This window comes from Pristis pectinata, chromosome 2, assembly GCF_009764475.1.
Source record: "Pristis pectinata isolate sPriPec2 chromosome 2, sPriPec2.1.pri, whole genome shotgun sequence".
NCBI lineage: Eukaryota > Metazoa > Chordata > Chondrichthyes > Rhinopristiformes > Pristidae > Pristis > Pristis pectinata.
In genome coordinates, this window is record NC_067406.1 from 4,783,259 (window position 1) to 4,801,791 (window position 18,533).

The 18,533-nt window shown below is 45.8% G+C and overlaps 1 protein-coding gene across 3 annotated transcripts in view; it reads right to left on the reverse strand.

Annotated features, from left to right (window-relative positions):
• Positions 1-18,533, reverse strand: part of exoc6b (exocyst complex component 6B) — a 742,224-nt gene that overhangs the window by 411,214 nt on the left and 312,477 nt on the right. For all 3 annotated transcript variants that reach the window (XM_052038528.1, XM_052038519.1, XM_052038535.1), the window contains one exon: positions 9,369-9,437. In XM_052038528.1, coding sequence (XP_051894488.1) covers positions 9,369-9,437 — 69 coding nt within the window. The remainder of the gene's footprint in view (positions 1-9,368; positions 9,438-18,533) is intronic.

Below are 18,533 nucleotides of genomic sequence, written 5' to 3' on the forward strand. Positions count from 1 at the left end.
CGGTTCAGGAAAATGCCACCCAGGAACATGTACAATTCTCTCTGATCTCTTCCTAACCTATTTCATCTTCTGAAGGAGAGTGATAAGATTAGGAATGCAGAAAAGTCACTCAGCGAGGCCTTAAACTTGCCATGCTCGATAGCTCCAACTGATCATTGGGCACTGAACAAAAATTTCAACTGATAACGAAAGAGTTCTTGCTAAGTAGAAGAGAGAGAAACCCATAAGGTATTGTTCTCAAGCCAAAAGTGTCTAATCTTCCAGGAACAATCCAAGAAGATACAAGAGTCTGAAAGCACGTACCACCAGGCTCAAGGCCAGCTTCTATCCCCCTGTTATAAGACTATTGAACGGTTCCCTAGAAAGATAAAATGGACTGTTGACCTCACAATTTACCTCGTTATGACCTTGCACTTTATTGTCTGCCTGCACTGCACTTTCTCTGTAACTGTTACACTTTATTCTGCATGCTGCTGTTGTTTTACCTTGTACTACCTTGATGCAGTCTAATGAATGGATCTGTATAGATGGTATGCAAGACAAATTTTTCACTGTACCTCAGTACATGTGACAATAATACAAACAATTCCAATTGCAATTCCAAAATCATAGGAAGATTTAAAAACTGTTCTATTTGTTCCATTTGTTTTAATGCTCTTTTTGATGAAATAATGGAAAGGGGAAAGAAAGTTGTTGGATTGCAGAGCAGTTGGAAGGCTTGATGTCCTCCAGGAATAAGGTTGATCCAAGATGGGAATCTCAGCCCAGAATGGAAAAAGCAAGTGCATATGCAAAGGACAAGCACTAAATCCAGATATAATGTAATCGCATCACAATCACTACCAACAACCCTACCCAAGACCATGATGGCCCAGTAGGCCATGAACAACTTGTTTACCCAGAGGTGGGAGAGATGCAAATAAGCCACAGCTGACAATAATCAGAAAGAGCCTGTGTTCATCTCTCTCCACCCTGTTAATTTCCCTTGCAATTGGCCAGGTTGCATGAACTGAACCTCTTCAGTATTAATCAGTAAAGATGTAAGTGAAGCATTTACCTGAAGCGACTAGGAGAACTCACCTATGCCTTCACTAACAACTTCCATTTATGAAGAGACTTCAATGTCATTAAACATCCCAAGGAATTGGAATTGGTTTATTATCAACACATGTACCGTGGTACAGTGAAAAACTTTGTTTTGCTTCCCTTCCATACAGATCATTTCGTTACAACAGTGAATTGAGAAAGTACCAGGGAAAACAATAACAGAATGCAGAATCCCAGTTACAGAGAAAGTGCAGTGCAGGCAGACAATAAGGTGCAAGGCCATAACGAGGTAGATTGTGAGGACAAGAGACCAATTTATTGTACTAGGGGACTGTTCAATACTCATAACAGCGGGGTAGAAGCTGTCTTTGAGCCTGGTGGTACGTGCTTTCAGGCTTTTGTATCTTCTGCCCAATGGGAGAGGGAAGAAGAGAGAATGTCCGGGGTGGGTGGGGTCTTTGATTATGCTGGCTGCTTTACCGAAGCAGCACGAAGTGTAGACAGAGTCCACGGAGGGAAGGCTGGTTTCCGTGACGTGCTGAGCTGTGTCACATCAGACAAAATTTGACATTGAACCATGGAAGGTGACGACACAGGAGGAGAGAGAAGGAGAGGCACGGTGGAAACAGAAAGAGTCAGCGGTGGAGCCAGGAACAAGGTCTCAAGAGTCAGATCTGCACGAGGGAATCTAGTTATGGAGTGGATGATAATTCCAGGAGCAGGGGAACTCAGCAGAGCTGGGGAAGAACAGGAGTGGGAGTTTGCAGCTCTGTATATGTTGTACTATTCAAAGTTCATGGCATTATTGGAGAGGGAAAAGGCAAATCAGAAGGGTCAATTTTGCAGCTGAACAAAGGAGACTATGGAGCCATGAGGGAGGAGCTGGCTAAAGTTGACTGGGCGGGCATCCTAGCAGAATTGTTAATGGAACAGCAATGGCAGGTATTCTTGGGAATAATGCACAAGGTGCAGGATCAGTTTATTCCCCAGAGAAGGAAAGACTCAAAGAGGGGAAAGGGGCCACCGTGGCTGACAAAGGAAGTCAGAGATAGCATTGTGTTAGAAAAGGAAGAAGTATGGCAGAGCCAAGCTGAGTGGGAAGATAGAAGATTGGGAAATTTTTAAGGTGCAGCAGAATTTAACTAAAAAGGTAATTCGGGAAGAAAAAATGAGGTACGAAGGCAAGCTAGCCAGGAATATTAAGGAGGATAGCAAAAGCTTTTTCAGGTATGTGAAGGGAAAGAAGTTAGTTAGGAACAATGTTGGGCCCTTGAAGACCGAATCGGGTGAAATTATTACAGGAAACAGGGAGATGGCAGTCGAATTTAATAAGTACTTTGGATCTGTCTTCACGGGGGAAGACGTGAGAGATCTCCCAGAGGTAAGGATGGACAAAAGGCAGAGGGTGACAGAGGAACTGAAGTGGATTGACATTGGGAAAGAAATGGTGATGGGTAGACTAATGGGGCTGAAGACTGACAAATCCCCAGGTCCAGATGGTCTGCATCTCAAGGTACTAAAGGAGGTGGCTCTAGAAATTGTGGATGCATTAGTGATCATTTTCCGATGTTCCTTAGATTTGGGGTCAGTTCCTGAGGATTGGAGAATGGCTAATGTTATCCCACTTTTTAAGAAAGGAGGGAGGGAGAAAACGGGGAACTATCGTCCAGTTAGCCTAACATCTGTGGTGGGGAAGATGCTAGAGTCCATTATTAAGGATGAAATAGCGGCATATTTGGATAGCAATGATAGGATTGGGTCGAGTCAACATGGATTTACCAAGGGCAAATCATGCTTGACTAATCTACTGGAGTCTTTTGAGGATGTAACCAGGAAAATAGATGAGGGAGATTCAGTGGATGTTGTATACCTCGACTTTCAGAAGGCATTTGATAAAGTGCCGCACAGGAGATTGGTGGGTAAAATTAGGGCTCATGGAATTGGGGGGCGGGTATTAACATGGATAGAAAACTGGTTGGCGGATAGGAAACAAAGGGCAGGGGTGAATGGATGTTTCTCAGAATGGCAGGCCGTGACTAGTGGGGTGCCACAGGGCTCGGTGCTGGGAGCGCAGCTGTTTACGATCTATGTTGATGATTTAGATGAAGGCATTGTGAATAACATTAGCAAGTTTGCTGATGATACAAAGTTGGGTGGCAGTGCGACATGTGAAGAGGAAGTTAGGAGAATTCAAGGTGATTTGGATAGGTTGGGTAAGTGGGCAGATACTTGGCAGATGAAGTTTAACGTGGATGTGTGAGGTTATCCACTTTGGGAGCAGGAACAGGAAGGCGGATTATTATCTGAATGGTGTGGGGTTAGATAAGGGGGAAATACAAAGGGATCTAGGAGTCCTTGTTCATCAGTCACTGAAAGTGAATGAGCAAGTGCAGCAGGCAGTGATGAAGGCTAATGGAATGTTGGCCTGTATTACAAGGGGAATTGAGTACAAAAGCAAAGAGAATCTTTTGCATTTGTGCAGGGCCCTGGTGAGACCACTCCTGGAGTATTGTGTACAGTTTTGGTCTCCAGGGTTGAGGAAGGATATCCTGGCTATAGAGGGCGTGCAGCGTAGGTTTACGAGGTTAATTCCGGGGATGTCGGGACTGTCTTATGCTGAGAGGTTGGAGAGACTGGGATTGTACACGCTGGAATTGAGAAGATTGAGAGGGGATCTGATTGAAACATACAGGATTATTAAGGGATTGGACAAGATAGAGACAGAAAATATGTTCCAGATGTTGGGGAAGTCCAGGACCAGGGGGCATGATTTAAGAATAAGGGCCAGGCCATTTAGGACAGAGGTGAGGAAAAACTTCTTCTCCCAGAGGGTTGTGAATTTGTGGAATGCACTGCCTCAGAGGGCAGTGGAGGCCAATTCTTTGGGCACTTTCAAGAAGGAGCTAGATAGGTTTCTTATAGATAGGGGAATCAAGGGATATGGGGACAAGGCAGGAACAGGATATTGATTGTTGAGGATCAGCCATGATCTCAAAATGGCAGTGCAGATTCGAAGGGCCGAATGGTCTACTTCTGCTCCTATTGTCTATTGTCTATTGTCTATCAGTGTCTTGACCCATATTTCTGAACAAACATCATTTAACAGATTAGCAAGGAATGTACCTCAGTTGGGGAACCTGCTGAGCTCAAATTGGCTGCTTTGTTTCCATCAATTTCAACAGAGGTTATGAAGCACTTTGGGGCAGTTTGGTATCATGAACAATAAACAAGTATTTTAAAGATTCTCCTGTAGTGGGAGAGAGAGGGGCTTAGCATTAAGAACATAGAAGGAAGACTAAGCTGTCAGCCTCTGTGGGCTCTGTCTACACTTCCCCCTGCCTCGTTAAAACAGCCAACATAATCAAAGACCCCATCCACCCCGGACATTCTCTCTTCTCCCCCCTCCCATTGGGCAGAAGATACAAAAGCCTGAAAGCACGTACCACCAGGCTCATGGACAGCTTCTATCCCGCTGCTATAAGACTACTGAACGGTCCCCTAGGATGATAAGATGGACTCTTGACCTCATGTTCCACCTTGTCATGGCTTTGCAGCTTATTGTCTGCCTGCACTGCACTTTCTCTATAACTGTAACACTTCATTCTGCATTCTGTTATTGTTTTACCTTGTACTACCTCAATGCACTGTTGTAATGAAATGATCTCTATGGACAGTATGCAGGACAAGTTTTTCACTGTACCTCTGTACCTGTGACAATAATAAACCAATTTACCAGCCAGTACTAAAGCAACTGAATTTGAACCCCAGCTAGAGTCAGTGTACTCAATGGTGAAGGGAAGCAGAGGGAAACCCACCCTGGTACAGGACTTCAGACTTGAATATGAGATCATTTGCTCCTCTAAATGTTATCCTGTTTTTGCAAAAGCTGTTAAGATACTGCATGTTTGTGCACACACCACTTTCAGCTATTTACCCAGACCTAGTGGACTCAGGAAATGATTTCTAACTAAGGAAACTCTTCAGATTTCTACAGGGGTACAAATGACCGACCTTTTTCCACCCTTATCAGGAACAATAGATCCATGAAAAGATTTGAAGCCACTTTGCTGCTACCCTGCCATTGACCCCATGGGCTAATGTCTTACCACTCTTGACCTTCCTGAGAGAGTTCAGTGCTTCCTGAGGCAGTGGCACCAGTTCCCAGATAGCTCAGTCTTTCCCAGCTTCCAGCTGCTGATGGTGGGATTTACAGACACCTACACCCTCTGTCACCAAGACTCTGACCACAGACTGACCTCAGGACACAAACCGGAGCACAACACTGAACTTTTGCACTGCAGATAAACGAAGGGAAAACATGAGAAACTAATGTAGCAGGCCCGCACTTGTGCTATCTGTCCTTCCCATCTTAGTTCTGCTTTGATCGTCTGATGCAAACCGAACTACAAGCTTGGGATGACCTGAAGTAAAATTTCTGCCGTAAAAAGACAAGATCAGACCGAAAGAATTGGGAATAAATTAAAGGTGATAGATCTTGCATTCATCACCTGAACACACAGTTGCAGGGTATTGAAGCATGTCACCACCTTGCCTCCAAGTTGCACTTTCAGTTGGGTGAGGGGTTGAACAGCAGTTGCAATGATACGCAGCAGTGGCCAGATACCTATCCCAGATGTGGCGATACCTGCCAAGTGCCAAAGGGTAAACAGGCTGTGCAAGACAGAGAGCGGCACCTCCCCAAGGCTACAGGCTGTGCAGTAACATACTCAAAGCTTCATCTATATATCACAGCAAACGTGACACACGGAACTCCAATGAGTGCATGCTCACAGGCAGGTTAATACTCAGGACCCAAGAGAGGGGCCCAGCCCAAAATATTGGCCTCTCCCCCTTCCAGAAGCAAAGAACCCTTTCACTCCTGACGTCCATCACTCAAATGTCTTCAGGACCATCTGAAACATCAGCGTAAAACAATTCAGTTGTGAAACTCCTCGTTACAACATGGGTGTGACAGTTCTCCTCACTGCAAAATATTCATTGTGAGTCCAGTGTGACAGTACCACTGACCATGAAGCACACATTGCAACTCTGGTGTGACAGTCTCACTTCTGATGAATTCCTCATTGCAACCCCACAAGCCAAGGGACCATAAGACATAGGAGCAGAATTAGGCCATTCGGTCCATCAAGTCTGCTCCATCATTCAATCATGGCTGATTTTATCAACCCCATTCTCCTGCTTTCTGAGTAACGCTACTATAGCGCCAGTGACCCGGTTCAATTCTGCCGCTGTCTGTAGGGAGTTTGCACACTGTCCCCGTGTCTCCGGTTTCCTCCCACATTCCAAAGATGTACAGGTTAGGAGCTGTGGGCATGCTGTGTTGGTGCCAGAAGAGTGGCGACACTTGCAGGCTGCCTCCAGCACCATAGAACCATAGAACAATACGGCACAATACAGGCCCTTCGGCCCACCATGTTGTGCCGCCCTTCAAACCACAATTAAGACTATCTAACCCCTTCCTCCCACATATCCCTCTAACTTAAATTCCTCCATATGCTTATCTAACAATCTCTTGAACTTGTCCAATGTATCAGCCTCCACCACCACCCCAGGCAGCACATTCCATGCACCAACCACTCTCTGGGTGAAAAACCTCCCTCTGATATCACCCTTGAACTTCCCACCCAACACCTTAAAGCCATGTCCTCTTGTTTTGAGCATTGGCGCCCTGGGTAAGAGGCGCTGGCTGTCCACTCTATCTATTCCTCTCAATTTCTTGTATACCTCTATCATGTCTCCTCTCATCCTCCTTCTCTCCAATAAGTAAAGCCCTAGCTCCTTTAGTCTCTCCTCATAATCCATACTCTCTAATCCAGGCAGCATCCTGGTAAATCTCCTCTGCACCCTTTCCAACACTTCCACATCCTTCCTATAATGAGGCGACCAGAACCAGACACAGTACTCTAAGTATGGCCTAACCAGAGTTTTGTAGAGCTGCGTCATCACTTCGCGGCTCTTAAGCTCGATCCCCCGACTTATGAAAGCTAACATCCCATAAGCTTTCTTAACTACCCTATCCACCTGCGAGGCAACTTTCAATGATCTGTGGATATGAACCCCCAGATCCCTCTGCTTCTCTACGCTGCCCAGAATCCTGCCATTTACCTTGTATTCCGCCTTGGAGTTTGTCCTTCCAAAGTGTACCACCTCACACTTCTCTGGATTGAACTCCATCTGCCACTTGTCAGCCCAGCTCTGCATCCTATCAATATCCCTCTGCAAGCTTCGACAGCCCTCCACACTATCCACAACACCACCGATCTTTGTGTCATCTGAAAACTTGCTAACCCACCCTTCCACCCCCTCATTTAAGTCATTAATAAATATCACAAAAAGTAGATGTCCCAGAACCGATCCCTGCGGGACACCACTAGTCACAGCCCTCCAATCTGAATGCACTCCCTCCACCACAACCCTCTGCTTTCTACAGGCAAGCCAATTTTGAATCCACATGGCCAAGCTTCCCCGGATCCCTTGGCCTCTGACCTTCTGAAGAAGTCTACCATGCGGAACCTTGTCAAACGCCTTACTAAAATCCACGTAGACCACATCCACTGCACTACCCTCATCAATCTTCCTGGTCACCTCCTCAAAGAACCCTATCAGGCTTGTGAGGGAAGATCTTCCCTTCACAAAGCCATGCTGGCTGTCCCTAATCAGTCCATGTTTCTCCAAATGCTCATAGATCCTAGCTCTTAGAATCCTTTCCAACAGCTTACCCACCACAGACGTAAGGCTCACCGGTCTGTAATTCCCTGGACTATCCCTACTACCTTTTTTGAATAAGGGGACAACATTCGCTACCCTCCAATCCTCCGGTACCATCCCCATTGACAACGAGGACTCAAAGATCCTAACCAACGGTTCAGCAATCTCCTCCCTCACCTCACGAAGCAGCCTGGGGAATATTCCGTCAGGCCCCAGGGACTTATCTTTCCTAATATTTTCTAACAGCTCCAACACATCCTTTCTCTTAGTATCTACATACACTAGAACATTACCCTCACCTACACTGTTCTCAGCATCATCAAGACTCCTCTCCTTGGTGAATACTGAAGAGAAGTATTCATTGAGAACCTCACCCATTTCCACAGCTTCCAGGCACATCCTCCCAACATTTTTAATCGGACCTACCTTTACCCTAGCCATCCTTCTGCACATTCTCAGTAACGCAAGAAGACGCATTTCACTGTGTGTTTCAATGTACATGTGACTAATAAAGAAATATCTTAATATCTTATATTAACCTCTAACCCCCTTACCAATCAAGAACCTATCAATTTCTGCCATAAATACACCTAATGGCTTGGCTTTCCAGAGCCCTCTGTGGCAACGAATTCCACAGATTCACCACCCTCTGGCTGAAGAAATTCCTCCTCATCTCAAATTTTAAAGGGATGTCCCTTTATTCTGAGGCTGTGCCCTCAGATTCTAGACTCTCCCACTGATGGAAACATCCCCTCCACGTCCACTCTATCCAGGCTTTTCAGTATCCAGTAGGTTTCAATGAGAGCCCCCCCTCATCCTTCTGAACTCCATTGAGTACAGGCCTAGAGACATCAAATGCTCTTCATATGTTAAGCCTTTCATTTGCAGGATCATTCTTGTGAACCTCCTCTGGACCCTCTCCAGGACCAGCACATCCTTCCTTAGATACGGGGTGTAAAATTGCTCACAATATTCCAAATGCGGTCTGACCAATGCCTTATAAAGCCTCGGCAGTATGTCCTTGCTTTTTTCTTCTAGTCCTCTCGAAATGAATGCTAGTATTGCATTTGCCTTCCTTACTACTGACTCAACCAGTGACTGGGACTTCAGTGTGACAGTCCCACTGGCTGTGAGACACTCATTGCAACCCTGGTGTGACAACCCCACTTCTGACGAGTTCCTCACTGCAACTCCCTCTGGCCGTGAGACACTCATGGCAATTCTCAGATGTTGCCTCCCTTCTAGGTTCTCTTCATTAGCTCCTGGGTAGCCTTTGCATTGCTCTGCTAAAGAAGACAAGGTGCTTTCTGCTGTTGTGACAGAACCGTGGCACAGGTGAAAGCTCACAGCCACCGAAAACATGCGAGGGCCGCTATTTCCAAAAGTCTGAGCCACAGGGAATTCAATGCACTGCCGACAGAAACGATTCAGGATGGAACAAAATGTTCCTTTTTCCAGGATTCCCAGCCAGTCTTCACCATGTCCCCGTTCCCACCAACCGCCCAGACAGCCACCCGCCACCATCGCCCCCAAATGTCCCATCCCCCTCCATCCCAATTTGGAAGACCATGATTTGAACCCAGCTGACTTACCAGCGCAGTATATATGTGCAAACATCTGTACACAGGGGAAAAGTCCACCAGATCTTGGGCACTTAGTACCTGTCAAACACATGAAACAACACACGCACAAAAAAAGAGAGAAGGTGAAACTTAGTGCATGGCTCGCATCCATATCAATCCATAACACTGTCAATCAATGCAGCACTTCCATAAAAACATCAAAAGCTTCAAGCAGATATCTATTATAAAAGACAGGTGTGCTGCAGCTGTTGGAAATTAACAGGACAATACCAGACCTGTACGTTTTGGGTTTGGCCTGCTTCCTCAACACATGCAACCAGACATCCCTTATGGGATTGTAGCTTTTATTAAGTTGTGTCCCTGGACTTAGAGGAATCCTGTGGGATAAGAGTCCCACAATGGGTAATGCTCTATGAAATGTTACCACTTAACACTAAATCACTCACAGGTTTTTTTAGCTTTTAAACTTTGTGAATTAATAGTACATCAAGGAAAGATATTTCAGTATTCCATTTCAGCAAGCTAGCACCAGCTCAGAACACTCCCAGGGCAGGGAGAATTGAATACAGAGTAAAGCTCCCTCAGCACTCACCCATCAACTCTCCCAGGGCAGGGAGAGTATGAGTTAGACACTGAGTCCTCCGCATTGTCCCATCAAACACTCTCAGGGTAGAGGCAGCATAGATTCGATGCAGAGTAAAACTCCCTCAGCACTAACCCATCAAATTCTCCCAGAGCAGGGGAAAATCAGGTTAGACACAGAGTAAAGCTCCCTTTACACTGTCATATCACACACTCCCAGGGCAGGGATAGAATAGGGTAGACACAGAATAAAGCTCCCTCTACACTGCCCCATCACACACTCCCAGGGCAGGGACAGCATGGGTTAGATACAGAGTGAAGCTCCCTCTGCACTGTCTCATCACACTCTCCCAGGGCAGGGACAGAACAGGAGCAACACAAAGCTCCCTTGACAATGTCGCATCATGTACATCCAGGATAGGTACAGCAGGAGTTGATACATACTAAAACTCCCTCTACACTGTCCCATCAAACACTCCCAAGGCAAGGACAACATAGGATAAATACACAGTAAAGCATCCTTTACAGTGTCCTGTCAAACACTCCCAGGATATGTACAGCAGGAGCCTGAAGACCCAAACTCAATGATTCAAGAACAGCTTCTTCCCCTCCGCCATCAGATCTCTGAACGGTCCATGAACCCATGAACACTGCCTCGTTATTCCTCTTTTTGCAGTATTTATTTATTTTGTAATTTATAGCAATTTTATGTCTTGCACTGTACTGCTGCCACAAAACAACACATTTCACGACATATAAGTCAGTGATAATAAACCTGATTCTGATAAGAGAAATATTAATGAGCAGTTGATGACTGAGATTTGAATATTTTTTTGAGTCTACAATCTTTCACCACAGAAATGAAACGTTAACTTGTTTCTCATCTCAGAGGCTGCCTGGTCTGCTATGTATTTTGAGCATTTTCCATTTGTATTTCAGATCTCCAGCACCTGGAGTACGTTGCCTTTAAATCCAAAGGTGAGAAAAGGCATGAAATTAGAGTGAAAACCTCTTGACAATCCATGATCTTATTTTTCAGAAGTTCCAATAATTCGGTATCTGGCTCACCAGGTGAAGATTCCTGCCTTCCTTTTAAACTCACCAAGGCCGTGTTTCATGTGACCCCATTAAAATTTACCAGGTCCCTGGTTCCAGTGCTATCTTTAAACTAACCAAGGCCCTGTTTCCTGTGCTCCTTTTAATCTCAACAGGGCCACACCTTCCACCCTCCCTTGAGACTCAAAGGGTTCATTGGAAAATTTGAAGGCACAAGAGACTGCAGATGCTGGGATGTGGAGCAACTGCTCTCCCCGTGACCGCAAGAAACTGCAGAGAGCTGTGCACACAGTCTCCCCTCCATGGACTCTGTCTACACTTCTCACTGCTTCGGTAAAGCAGCCAACATAATCAGACCCCACCCCCCGGGACATTATCTCTTCTCCCTCTCCCATCAGGTAGAAGATACAAAAGCTTGAAAGCACGTACCACCAGGCTCAAGGACAGCTTCTATCCCACTGTTGTAAGACTCTTGAATGGATCTCTTGTACGATAAAGATGAACCCTGGATCTACCTCGTCGTGACCCTTGCACCTTATTGTCTGCCTGCACTGTATTTTCTCTGTAACTGTAACACTTTATTCTGCATTCTGTTATTGCTTTTCCCTTGTACTACCTCAATATACTGTTGTAATGAATTGATCTGTCTGGACAGTATGCAAAACAAGTTCTTCACTGTACCTTGGTAGATGGGACAATAATAAACCGATTTATTATTTATGAGCAGGCACAGTAGTGTAGCGGTTAGCGTAACGCTTTACAGCGCCAGCGACCCGGGTTCAAATCCACCCTTCGTCTGTAAGGAGTTTGTACGTTCTCCCCGTATCTGCGTGGGTTTCCTCCGGGTGCTCCGGTTTCCTCCCACATTCCAAAGACGTACGGGTTAGGAAGTTGTGGGCATGTTATGTTGGCGCCGGAAGCGTGGCGACACTTGCGGGCTGCCCCCAGAACACTCTACGCAAAAGGATGTATTTCACTGTGTGTTTCAATGTACATTTGACTAATAAAGGTATCTTATCTTACCTTATCTTATCAAATAACCTGCTGGAGGAACTCAGTGGGTCAAAAGGAATTGTCAACGTCGACAATTCCTTTCCCTCCAAAAAGGCTGCTTGACCCGCTGAGTTCCTCCAGCAGATTGTTTTTTGCTCTCCCTGGAAAATTTATGGTACTACTGTGTAATTTCTTTCCAAAAAAGAATAAAAAGTGTGTTGGGGTATTAATGGGAATAACTTCCAGTAGTCTTGAAAAATCTATTGGTCCGACAGCACCGATGCCCTGAGTGTGTCAGATTAAGGAGTTTTACTATTGATAGAACGAAAGCAGAAAAGTAGAACTAGCGTTTAAGTCGGTGTCTAATTTTTGGGACCCTTCTAAAATCTCCTCTTTCACCTCTGTGTCTGTTATTCTGCTGGAAAACCATGACGTGAAGAACTCTTGGATTGTCAGGGAACTTCCTCGAATGGAAGATCGATCTTGCACGAAGTGTTCCTGGCATACCCAGGAGACAGATGATGCAACATCCACCTCTCACATTTTCCCATCCACATACTTTTCACCCAAAACTTCTCTGAATTCCCACTCCTACTAGCAAAATCCTGCCTGCCTGGTATTCAATACTCTGCAGATGCAGCTAAGATATTCTCACTGATGAGTGTTTTATAGTTTGCTGACTGTATAAATTGATAGGGAAGGAAATGGTTGCAAAGCGTGCTTCACTGGGACTGATCTCACTGGCAGGAGTACTACAATGGTCCAGTGCATCATCCAGGCTACTCCGTTAGGCATCCCACCTCCCATATTTTGTTCCATGCTTCCTCTTCCTCTCCTATCTGCAACCCTTTGTTGCCTCCACCTATCACTTCCCAGCCTCTGTCGCTATCTCCTCCCCTCCTCCATCTGCCCATCACCCCTCCTCACCTGGATCTACCTATCGCTTGGTAGCTCTTCATCCACCCCTTCCCCTCAGCACTTTATACTGGCTAACTCCCCTCTATTTTGCAGTCCAGATGAAGGGTCTCGACCCAAAACGTCGACAGTCCATTTACCCCCACAGAGGCTGCCTGACCCGCTGAGTTCCTCCAGCAGTTTGGTTTTTGCTCTCAAACCCGTGACCCAGACAGACAAGGGAAGCAGGCACACCTGAACGACACAGGCTGCAAGATCCCCTCCAAGTCACACACCATCATTCCTTCCTCCTGGAACTCCCTACTCTTCACTAGAAGCACTGCTGCAGGACAAGAAAATGGCTCAACACCAGCACCTGAAAGGGAGTTCAGAACTGCCAATAAACACTGGTCTTCACAGTGACACCAACCTCCTGAAAATCTTACTGAAATCAGCAGGCCTAGATTCATTTGCTATTTCCATAATAAAGAAGAAACACAAATGGACAAACCAGCTCCTCACGTCTTCTCCATTGTTCACTTAAATCACAGTTTATACATTTACCAACATTGGGTCTTTAACCCTTAACACTCCAGCATCACAGAAGTTTATCGATCTCAGCTTGAAAATACTCCTCCCAATCTTAACAAGTTCCAACTTCACACTCTCACCATTGGTCCATAATTTTTTTAAGAAGGGCCCTTCCATATGCAACAACCTTTCCCTCAATGTCAGCAAAACAAAACAACTGGTCATTGACTTCAGGAAGCAGGGCGGAGACCACATTCCTGTCTGTATCAGTGGTGCTGAGGTGGAGATGGTTGACAGCTTCAAGTTCTGACGTGTAAACGTCACCGATAGCTTGTTCCAGTCCAGCCACACGGACACAATGGCTAAGAAAGCACACCAGCCCCTCTACTTCCTCAGAAGGCTAAGGAAATATGACATCGAGGGAGAGCTGGCTAATTGGATACACAAGAGAAACAAAGGACTGCAGATGCTGGAATCAAGATGATAAACATGATGATGCTGGAGGAACTCAGCAGGCCGGGCAGCATCCCTGGAGAAAAGCAGGCGGTCAACGTTTCGGGTCAGGACCCTTCTTCAGGACTGAAGGGTCCTGACCCGAAACGTTGACTGCATGCTCTCCTCCAAGGATGCTGCCTGGCCTGCTGAGTTCCTCCAGCATCATCATGTTTTTAATTGGATACACATTTGGACTGATGATAGAAAGCAGAATGGTGGAAGCAGAAAGCAGACGGTGGAAGGTTGCTTTGCGGACTGGAGGCCCATGACTAGTGATGTGCCCTAGGGTCGGTGCTGGGCCCATTGTTGTTTGTCATCTATATCAACCATTCATATAAGAATGTACAAGGCATGGCTGGTAAGTTTGTAGATGACACTAAAATAGGTGGTATAGTGGACAATGAAGAAGGGTATCAAAAATTACAGGGGGATCTTGATCAGCTGAATAAGTGGGTTGAGGAATGGCAAATGGAGTTTAATGCAAGGCATTGCACTTTGGAAAATCAAATCCAGATAGGATTTTCACAGTGAACGGCAGGGCCCTGGGGAGTGTTGTAGAACAGAGGGAGCTTGGAGTTCAAGTACATGATTCACCAGAAGTGGAGTCACAGGTAGACAGGGTGGTGAAGAAGGCTTTTAGCACACTGGCCTTCATCAGTCAGGGCATTGAGTATAAAAGTTGGGAGGTCATGGTGCAGTTGTACAGGACGCTGGTGAGGCCGCACCTGCAGTACTGTATTCAGTTTTGGTCACCCTGCTATAGGAAAGCTGTTATTAAACTGTTAGTAAACTGAAAAGAGCACAGAAAAGATTTACAAGGATGCTGCCAGGACTTGAGGGACAGGTTGGACAGGCTAGGACATTAGAGCGTAGAAGACTGAGAGGTGATCTTATAGAAGTGTATAAAATCATGAGTAGCAGAGATAGGGTGAATGCACACAGTCTTTTCCCCAGGGTTGAGGAATCAAAAAATAGAGAGCATAGGTTTAAGGTGAGAGGGGAGAGATTTAATAGGACTTGAGGGGCAACTTTTTACACAAAGGGTGGTATCTATGTAGAATGGTCTGCCAGAGAAAGTGGATGAGGCAGGTACAATAACAACTTTTGAAAGACAGTTGGACAGGTACATGGATGGGAAAGCTCTCGAAGGTTATGGGCCAAACGCAGGCAAATGGGACTAGCTTGGATGGAGCAACTTGGTTGCCATGGACCAGTTGAGCCGAAGGGCCTGTTTCCGTGCTGCATAACTCTATGAAACTATCTCCCCATTGACCCTCACCAATATTTATAGTTGCAGCATAGAAAGCATCCTATCCAGATGCATCATAGCTTGATATGGCAAATGCCCAAGACCTCAAGAAATTGCAAAGAGTTGTGAACACAGCCCTGTCTATCATGGAAACTAGTCTCCCCTCCATTGCCTCTGTCTGCACTTCCTCGGAAAGCAGCCAACATAATCAAAGACCCATCACAGCCCAGACATTCTCTCTTCTCCCCCCTTCTATCTGGTAAAAGATACAAAAGCTTGAAAACATGCACCACCAGGCTCAAGGACAGCTTCTATCCTGCTGTTATGAGACTCTTGAACAGATCCCTTATATGATAAAGATGAACTCTTGATCTATCTCGTCATGGCCCTTGCACCTTATTTGTCTACCTACACTGTACTTTCTCTGTAACGGGGTATTCTGCATTCTGTCCTTGCTTTTCCCTTTGTACTACCTCAATGTAATTATGTTTGGAATGATCTGTCTGGATGGCGTGCAAGACTAAGTTTTTCACTGTATCTCGGTAAATGTGACAATAATAAACCAATTACCCTTTTAATTAGCTAATTATAAATGATATAACTGGAAGCCAGGAAGTTAAAACAGAGTCGCTCTGTGTAGCCTCTGCAAACTTAATGATAGAAATGGAAAGCTGAGAATAGAGCTTTGCCCAACCCAATTCTGCTAACACAAGGTCAGGCTCCAAATAAGAAGATTCCAAAACATTTCTGTCCAAATTATGTCTCTAATTTAATGAAAAGTTGGGTGTTATAGCTTCAGTGCAGGAAAGTAAGAGAAATCAGCTGGTTATGACTCATACAAGATATCAAAATTTCAGGACTACAAGCAGCCAGACTTCACAACATTAGTGAATGTAAGAACATCAGAAATAGAAGCTTGCAGCCTCTGGTGCTGGCTCAGCTGTTCAATAGAACCAAGGCTGTGCATTGTGCACAATTCTGGTTAACTGTGTGCAATTCTGGTCGCCCCGTTATAGGAACGATGTCGAGGCTTTGGAGAGGGGTTTAGCAGGATGCTGCCTGGATTCGAGGGTATGAGCTATAAGGAGAGCTGGGACAAACTTGCGTTGTTTTCTCTGGAGTGTCTGTGGCCACGGATGATGAGAGGCATAGATAGGATAGACAGTCAGAATGGTGTTGTGGTTAGTGTAATGCTTTGCAGCGCCAGTGACCCGGGTTCAATTCCGGCCACGGTCAGTAAGGAGTTTGTACGGTCTCCCCGTGTCTGCGTGGGTTTCCTCCAGGTGCTCCAGTTTCCTCCCACATTCCAAAGACGTAGGGGTTAGGAAGTTGTGGGCATGCTACGTTGGTGCCAGAAGCATGGTGACACTTGCGGGCTGCCCCCAGAACAGTCTACACAAAAGATGCATTTCACTGTGTGTTTTGATGTACATGTGACTAATAAAGATATCTTATCTAAACATTAGAGGGCATACATCTAAGGTGAGAGGGGGAAAGTTTAAAGGAGATGTGCAGGGCAAGCTTTTTACACAGAGAGAAAGGTGGGTGCCTGGATTGGGCTGCCCCTGAATGGAGAAGGTAAACATGAGCTAACCCCATTGGTGGTTCTGGAGCCACTTCAAGGCCAGACAAGGTAGGCCATCCCAAAGATGTGCTGGTCTGTTAACTGGATGCAGTAAATTAGTGCAGGTAAGTAGCAAAAGAATCAAAGGGCAATTGCACACAGAGCACTGGAGGAACTCAGCAGGTCAAGCAGCATCTGTTAAGGGAAATGGACAGTCAATGTTTCGGGTCGAGGCCCTTCATCCGGGCTGGAAAGGAAGAGGGGAGAGAGCTGATATAAAAGGGTGAAGGCAAGGGGCGGAGCAAGAGCTGGCAGGTGACCGGTGGATCCAGGTTGAGGGGAGTGATAGACAGGTGAGGGAGGGGTGAGAGTGGAAATGGTGTCAGAAGCTGGGAGGTGATAGCTGGAGGTGACAAAGGGCTGAAGATGATGGAATCTAATGGGAGAGGACGGTGGAGCGTGGAATAAAAGGAGGGAGGTGGGGAGGGGAACCAGTGGGAGGAGTGTGTGGGTGAGGGGCAGATGTAGAGAGAAGGGGTGATGGAGGCCAGTGGGATTAAAAGGAAGGGGGAGGGACAAAGGGGAATGGTTACCAGAAGTTAGAGAAATTATCACTCACGCCATCAGGTTGGAGATTACCGAGGCAGAGTATGAGGTGCTGTTCCTCTAATCTACGTCTCGCCTCAACTCGGCAGCGGAGGAGGCCGTGGACAGGCATGTTGGAGTGGGAATGGGAAGTGGAATTAAAATGGCTGGCCTCCAGGAGATCGGCTGGTACGAAAAGGGGAGGTGACAGACATGCGAGAGAAGAATAAGTTAATGGGGCTATAAGGAAATAAGGAGGGAGGGGGAATGGGGCTGATAGAAGTTGGCATGGATCCAGTGAGCTTAATGTCATCTTTCCGTGTCATAATAAGAAAGAATGAATAGCAGGTTTCATTCTCTGAAGGATATTAGAAATCCAGATGAGACAATCCCTTCGTTTCATCCGTACTGTCATTGAGACTGGCTTTTCTTTGACATGTCAGATTTATTTAACTATCTTGAGACGATTTTTGTCAACATGAAATGTGCCGTATCAATTCACAGCTCAAGGCACCAGAGTTGGGTTGCCCTTGCCTCAGCTGTGTTTTTCTGTGGTATACGACTGTATTTAAACTTGTTGGGCTTCAAACATTTGTTTAGGATGATTGGCCTGATGAAATAAAAAAAACCTCCCATGTAGTTCAGACCTAAATATGTTACTGAAAATTTACAGAAGGCCTGGTCTGTTGTCAAGGCTTGTAATCACAACTGGGGATTCCAAGAATGCATACAAACCACAAAGGAGATGAGATCACAGATTGAATCTTACCATCTATCCACTCCTTCATCACATCACAGAGATCGCTCAGAGGGGGGGAAGTGGGGGAAGAGTGGATAATGTCCTGTGCAGTCCACAGTCCCAAGTGATAACATCTGCCTTCCGGGATTAGCAACAGTGATACAGTCAACAATAAAGCTCGAGCTAACATCCAGCATCAACCATTGTAGGGCAGGGTTGACAACTAAACTGTTCCACCCGCATGTGACAACTGGGCAGCCACACAAATAAAAACAGACAGGTGATTCACAAACCAGAAGGCCCGAATTCCTCTCATGGCTTTGAAAACCTCAGGATGTACTTTAAAGCCAATTAAACAACATCACCGTTGGAATGTGGTGCAGTAGCATAGTAGTCAAGTGACTGGGACTGGACTAATTTCCAGAGACCAGGACTACTTATCTGGAGACATGAGTTCAAATCCCACCAGGACTGCTCGTGAATTTA